This window comes from Apaloderma vittatum, unplaced genomic scaffold (assembly GCF_000703405.1).
Source record: "Apaloderma vittatum isolate BGI_N311 unplaced genomic scaffold, ASM70340v1 scaffold11041, whole genome shotgun sequence".
Taxonomy (NCBI): domain Eukaryota; kingdom Metazoa; phylum Chordata; class Aves; order Trogoniformes; family Trogonidae; genus Apaloderma; species Apaloderma vittatum.
In genome coordinates, this window is record NW_009697377.1 from 39,376 (window position 1) to 46,664 (window position 7,289).

The 7,289-nt window shown below is 40.5% G+C and overlaps 1 protein-coding gene across 2 annotated transcripts in view; it reads left to right on the plus strand.

The window, feature by feature from the left end:
- Positions 1-5,243, plus strand: part of TEX2 (testis expressed 2) — a 28,174-nt gene extending 22,931 nt beyond the window's left edge. For both annotated transcript variants that reach the window (XM_009877616.1, XM_009877615.1), the window contains exons 8-11: positions 920-1,042; positions 3,079-3,288; positions 3,515-3,635; positions 4,473-5,243. In XM_009877616.1, coding sequence (XP_009875918.1) covers positions 920-1,042; positions 3,079-3,288; positions 3,515-3,635; positions 4,473-4,595 — 577 coding nt within the window. In that variant the 3' untranslated portion in view covers positions 4,596-5,243. The remainder of the gene's footprint in view (positions 1-919; positions 1,043-3,078; positions 3,289-3,514; positions 3,636-4,472) is intronic.
- Positions 5,244-7,289: the final 2,046 nt, after the last annotated feature.

The following is a 7,289-nucleotide window of genomic DNA, read 5'->3' on the forward strand; positions in this document are numbered from 1 at the left end:
AAATATATTAGGGAAACGAATATTTCCAGCGAAGATACTAAAGGGAGATTATAGCCTGAACTTGTATGGGGCAAGTGAATCTCTGCAAAACATCTAAGAAATTGTACTTCCCAGGGTTATTCTGGGCTTCTTCTGTTAATCTAATTGCCTTTTTTCTACAAAAATTGCTAAGTGATGACACACCCTGTAGCTACAGTAAGGGGAATCGCTAGTTTGAGACAGCTTTGCTCCACCACTGTTATGTGTTTCCTTTTGGAGGCAGATAACAAAGATGGATTCTCTTGTACTTTGCATGAGTTACCATTGCTGGAGATATGTCTGCATTGCAAAAATTGCAGGTGCGTGTGAGTAGGCAAAGTGGAATTTATTGACTTGGGTTAGAAGTGCTGTGAAGATAAGGTATATACGGTGTGAAGATGAGGTATATATGTTAGCACCTCAGTTAACGTCTCTGAGGGATTCTGGGTAGACGATTTCATTTTCAGCTGGAGTCCTAGGTTTGCTTTTAGTACAAGACAGCATGTTCTCACCTTTCAATTTAAAAGCTTATCTTTGTCCGAGTTTTAAAAATGAACGAAAAAGTCTGTCCATACTGCTCAACTTCCACAGAAAGCTGTGAGCAGCAACAGAGGTTCTTTTAAATGTGTTTCAAATAATCTCCATGTTTGATTTTAGTATGTAGAATAGCCATTCTCCTGCCATCCTCTTTTATTCAGGATTGCATTCCACCAGTGAAAGCAAATTTTCTGTTTTGAAGCTAGTTCTGACAGAGTGATTTTGTTCTTTTAGATATTGTCAAAAAGGAGACTCTGAAATATCCCCTCCTCTAACAGAAATACGTGTAGCGTCAGCCAAAGCTGTACATGATGAATTGCTAATCAAGAATATTACATTTGACCTGGAAATCGCATTGTTTCAGTTTCAGGCCAAGGGCGTATTGTCTTGCAGACAGCGATGAGGAATCCTCCAGTGCTGGATCTTCAGAAGAGGATGATGCTCCTGAACTGGCAGGAGAGAAGCAGGTGACCCCAGGAGCAGAAGGGTGAGCTGTCTACGTAGTGTTCGTTAATCCTCTCGTTCCCCTCCCCATTTCCAGATGTGGTATAACTGGGTCCAGCCCTGTGATGCTCGTGGTCACGCGGGATGTCAGAGCGTGAGTGTATCCAAGCAATCAGGCAAACACAATTCACCGGTTTCTAGAGCAAAGAGCAACAATCGAGCCACATACTGCAAACTGAAAGGAAGCCGCTCTGCGGAGTGTTTTACCATGCTGGGAGCGTTTTACCGTGCCGAGAGCATTGGTCGCCCTCGCAGCACTTCTGCAGAGTGGCCTGTGCAGTGCTCCGGTTGACACCTCTTAACCCCTCTTGATTTCTTCACTATTGGATTACAGAGAGCCGAGTCTCTGGGCCAGAGAACCTGTGGGGACCTTCCGCAGCGTGTCTGGCCGGGCAGTAGAGGCGAGAAGGGCATTTTGTGTGTGAACTTGAAACAACTCTATCTGTACACAGTATTACACCTCTACTGCTGATCCCGTATTCCCAGTGTGTTCTTTAAGAAAACAGCTGTTTCTCAAGCCTAGCTTTCTTGCTCAGGGTTTTGTGTTTTGGTTTGCTTTTCATCTTCTTTATTTATTTTCCCTTGAAGGGCTTTCAGTGTGTGAGCTGTGCAATGCTGCCCTCTGATGCCACGCAAGAATTTTAAAGAAAATTTCCTATCACCATTTTTGCCATGTCATTCCTTATTTTGGCTGATGTTCTGATTTTTTTTTTTTTTCTTTTTCCATCTGATTGAAATTATGGCATCTAATGAGAAATCCATAGTAACACTGAAATGCCTTAGACAATCACCGTGTTGCCTGTGTCTGAACACGTCTCACTGATTTTACGGTGAATGTACCAAAAGGCTCTGTGTTCAGACATGTTCAAGGGAAGTTCCTTGGAGTTTAATTCATAAAACCTTTTGAAAACTATGCAATGAACTGTTGGAATTATTTCAATAGATGCATTTCATATCTTTAAAAAATATATAGCTCATATAAAGAGCTCTTAAGGACAAAGAGGGAAAACAAAGAATTTTGAAGTAAAATATTGAAAGAATTTACTTACATCTTTCAAAAATCTGCATTACTGTCACTGTAGAATGTGATGAGAGAAGAACTACTTTATCTGAGCGAAGCTAGAGCTGGCTTAAAATCCAAAAATTGAAATTATAATTCACCCTTTTACATCAGATGAGGAGTTTCTTGTCTTATCTCATGCTAAGGAAAGTGTTCCGTAGAAGGCTGGATAAACATGATTTTTTTGCAAGATAGGAAAATGTTATTTCGTTAGCAAGGTCTCCACTACATAACATCAAGAGCCACAATTAGATGTAGTATAGTGTGTGAAAATATCAAATGTGCTTTTCTTAGAGAGTATATTTCTGAAGTTGGGTTGGGTGCAAGAAAAGACATTTTCAGTCCCTAAAGCATCTGTTTTAAAGGCTGCCTGACACTACTGCCAGGAAAAGTAGCTTCTTTTTGCAGGCATAGTTAACCATTTTTGGAATATTACTCCACCCACTGCCAAAATCACCATCCTTCTGGTTTTTTACCACATTTATACTTGTTGTAAATGCTACAGTACCTTAAAATGAAACTTTTTTTGTTCATCACACACTGTTAAATAGATCAGACATGGTCGTTGTGCCTTCTGTGCTGTTATGTGCCTATTTCTCGGTGCATCTGTCTCTTGACAATTTTGTTAGAACAGTAGTAGTCGAGTTGTCGCTCCTCATGCCAGCTTGCTGGCATAAATGATGTGAATATATTTGCAACTGAAAAAATGTTGTATTTCTACTGCCATTTGGGGAGGAGGAGTGTTCAAACTGGACAGAATTTCTACCAGACACTTGTAGCTGACATTATGGTTGCTGTGTGCAGGCTCTGGTAGATACTGCTTGGACATGTGTATGCTTACCTGTTTAGAGTTTTGGTATAAAAATTCTAATGATTTAATAGAAAACGTGTGGATATCTTAGCAAACAATAGGTTTAAGAAAATTACCTCTCTGCTCTTTTTCTATTTTCTATCTAAAGGTATGTTGGAGGACATCGGACAAGTAAGATCATGAGAATTGTGGATAAAATTACCAAGTCAAAATACTTTCAAAAAGCAACAGAGACTGAGTTTATTAAGAAGAAAATTGAAGAGGTCTCCAATACTCCATTGCTGCTAACAGTTGAAGTACAAGAGTGCAGAGGAACACTAGTAATTAACATTCCACCTCCACCTACTGACAGAATATGGTAAGAGGACCTTGCCGCAGAGCCGGGCAGTGGTTTGGGCGTGTGCTTACCTAAGGGATTGCAACTAAGGAAAAAGCGTAGCTGAAATGGGCTCTGGAAGAGGTGCAGTACAGACTAGTTGTAAATGAGGCATGAACTGCTATTAAGAGAATGCTGACAGTCAACACATGTAAGTATGTGCTTTGTTGAGGGGTGTATAACAGCCTGTTGTGTGTACTCTCCTAAGGTATGGCTTTCGAAGACCTCCCTACTTGGAGTTAAAAGCTCGGCCAAAACTTGGTGAGAGAGAAGTGACTCTGGTTCATGTAACTGACTGGATAGAGAAGAAGCTAGAACAAGAGTTTCAGGTGCGATTGCTTTACACTTTCATTTCCTTAGTGGCAGTTTCGGTCTGTTAAAGGGATGAGGTTTTTAATTTTTGCATGTTCCCTATTCTGTTCAAGACTAGTTGGTACTCTCCGCTGCTCCTGTGCAGTGGAAATGATGTTAAGAACTCTGCTGAAACAGACTTCTGGGATGGTCTCAAGACCATGTGTAGACGTCAATGGAAATCTGCTTTAGTACTTGTCAGAAGGATTTGAGAGCCAAGAATGCCATTTCTTTGAAATAGCTACCATGTCAGAATGTGTAGTAAACACGATCCTAGGTGTTCTTGGATGATAGAGAGCTAAAATTAAGATGAGGCAGTGATGTGTCCTGTTACTACTGCCTTGAAAATAATTTTTTAAAGCCCGCGTTGACTGTAGTGCAAAATGAGAGAAAAACTCCAAATCTACAAATACTTGTAGGATAGGAAAAGTTTTTACTGACTAGATTCATTCCAGACTCCAACCTGTACAGTCAACCAGAACTCAAATCCCCTTATTTCATTCAAAGTATGGTTTGAAAGTATAAGAGCTGAAAAAGCAGCAGAGTTAAGAAAAGTTGGTATGTTTCCTGTAGTACTATTTCAATTTAATGGAAAATGCAGAGATCTTCGTATTTCTGAGCTTTATCTACAGCCATAACACCACTAAATAGCTTGAGGTGATGGACACCATAGGGCTTCAGCGCAGGCATTGACTCAAGTAATGCTGAACTTTTTATCTGGAAATTTACTGCATTTTTTTAACTAAACAAAGCAGAAAACTAAGATTTCAAGTGGCATATGAAATGTAACTTATTTCGTTGTATCATTTTCACAGAAAATCTTCGTCATGCCTAACATGGATGATGTTTATATTCCTTTAATGCACTCAGCCATGGATCCGCGCTCCTCTACATACCCTCCTAAAGATCTGATCACGGAGGCCTCTGATCAACCATGACATGTGAAGACTCTTGCAGTTTACAGTATTATAAAAGTTATTCACATGGTTTTATAAACCGTGCTGTAGTTCTCACCCTTAACTTGTGCCACTGTCCCCGCCCCCTGCCAAGGACTGCCTATAACCATACATTTGTGCTCACTTGCCTGGTTATTGTTCCCGTGTACTTCAGCTACATGAAGTTTCATTCCATTGAGCAGTTGATTTATTTTTGTACTGGCTGCCATCAGGATTTTAACTCGGAGGCTAAGATGACCCGTTCTTTGGGCAAGGGAGGAACCTAGCTGTAATAGATGGAGCTCGTTGACGCACCTTTTGTTCCGCTCGTGTTTTCCTGCTATGTTAAGGTGCATTAAAGTGTTGGAAGGTCGTTTGGCAGCAAAGGACCTGCGTGCCAAATGGGAAAAAAATCCTAAATAAGGAATGAATTTATAAAACTGGAAGAATATTTTTCTTTCTCAGGCAGTTGGAGGTGTAGAATGAACTATTTTATGTTCTTTCACTTCTGCAGTCAATAGCTTGTGTCAAGCAATCGAAATATGAAATGCTTTCAGGATAAAAGAATGTAAATTGGATGTATAGGTAATATTGCGATTCGGTGTGGTATATACACATTACTTTTTTCATACAGAACTTGTGCTTTTTTTGGGGGGAAGCAAGTAGCCATAAAACACACACAACTATCAGTGAAGGTGGGACTGTCAGATTTTTGTAAATGAGAAAAAAGTTGGTAAAGCCATGAGACCAAACCACAGCAAGCCGCCTTACAGTGAGGTACAATCACCTTGGCTCATGATTAATTCTGAATGTTTATGAAGCCGTGAGCACACACATAAACTGTCAATACTGCACATTACCAGAAGTACTTAGTTACCTACCGTGTACAGAGCCTCTTGCTTACACACCCAGGTGTTTTCTTAGAGACGAGTTTGTTGCTGTGAGTCTTTTCCATTGCGCCGTGTTTACAGGCCGAGCAGGGGACCGGATTCTCGCGTTACAGCTGCGCAGCTCCGGGCATCAGGTCGCCTGATGTTTGCGCAAACAGCTGTGGCTGGAAGATTTTGAACCCCGTGCATCGTTTTGGCTTTTTTTTTTGACTTCGTGGAATAGGAGTTTGAGCATTGCAGTTATTCGAGCTGATAGTGATGTGATTAAAGACTGTTTCTGCTAATTAATGGCCAAAACTAAGGGGGGGGAGGGTGAGCTGCCTTTTATTTCTCTCTGGTATAATGAGTCAAGACTAAATGTGCGCAGGAAATTCACTGTTTGAACACTACATATCCACTATTTAACACATATTTTTCTGATAGCGTTGCCAACTGTTCATGGATGTCAGAAAACATTTTAGTTTACAAAGAAGGTGAGTTTTGGCTCTCCTTTTATAACATGATTTGCTTTTTTTTAGAAGTAATTTTTTAAGAACTTTTTTGTACGTTGTGTTGTCACATTTGATGTAAATCAGAATTTCCATGTGTAACTCGATGATTTACCATCTCTAAATGAAGCTATTATATTGAAGGTTTTTTAAACAGCACCTTGCCTGAAACATAAAAGAAAACTAGCATTTAATATATTTAAAATTAATTATATATTTGGACACCTATTTTGGTTACCTTTAATTGAAATATTAGTAAGTTATATTTGTTACCTGAACTCCTCCTTGACCATTCCAGGCTGTGTATATTCTGGGGTTTGCTCTGATTATGTAGGCATTATTTGCCTTTCATGAAGTCTGCATGTCTCGTACGCAGGTCTTTTATATGATTTAATTTCTATGTGCAATAACTAAAGTCAGAAGACTAGATGCACTAATGTGTAAACAGATTTAGACTTATTACACAAGATTGTCATATTGCACTTCATAAACCATGGGTAACTACAATCTGCTTGCTTTGTTTTATTAAATAAATTTATCCCATGTCAAACTATTCAGTTAAAACTTATTTCTACATAATGCTTAACTATTATCTTCTGCAAGTTGGTCCAAGAATATTGTTAGAAAGGCAACTTGCTAAGATGACCACCTGCTGCATGTTTTTCGGTTGTAGTTTTGTTTTTTTTTAATACCTGGAGTGGTACATGTGGTTATGGCATCATTTTAGGGTCAATGAATGCTGAGACTGTTTTTGCGCTAAAAGGAAAACCTTAAATTGAGTAACTCTACTGTAGCGAAGAGAAAGTAGATTTCACTGCAGCAGATACATTCACCTGAGGAACATGCTTTTAAAACCGTGTTATTTTTTCCGTTTTACACCTGTCAAAAGCCTTGAACTCATTATCAGGAATTGCAGAACGGACCAGGGCATGCACTACCCTCCATGTTGAGTTTGGTGGCAAAAAGCCTCTCTGAGCTCAAGAATCTTTTACAGCCTCTCAAGACTTGGCTACTACCTGTGTCCAAGGCCTGGCCCTGGCCTCTGTGCCCGCAGGACAGCATGAACACAGGTGTAGGCGATGGAAAGAGAGGCCTTTCGACAGCTGCAGCTTCGGTTACTGGAGCCCACCTGCCCTTGTGCTGGCAGGTGCCCCGGATGCTTTTCTGCTCCAACAGCTGGGCAGCAAGCCCTGGACTTTGGCGCCTTTTTTCTAGGCTGGGCTGAAATTACACGAAATGAACCGACAGCTCGCGACTGCCCCAGCTGCCCTGTCACCCTGCGGTCACCCTCTCCCCTCAGGCTCCTCTCGGCGAGGCCG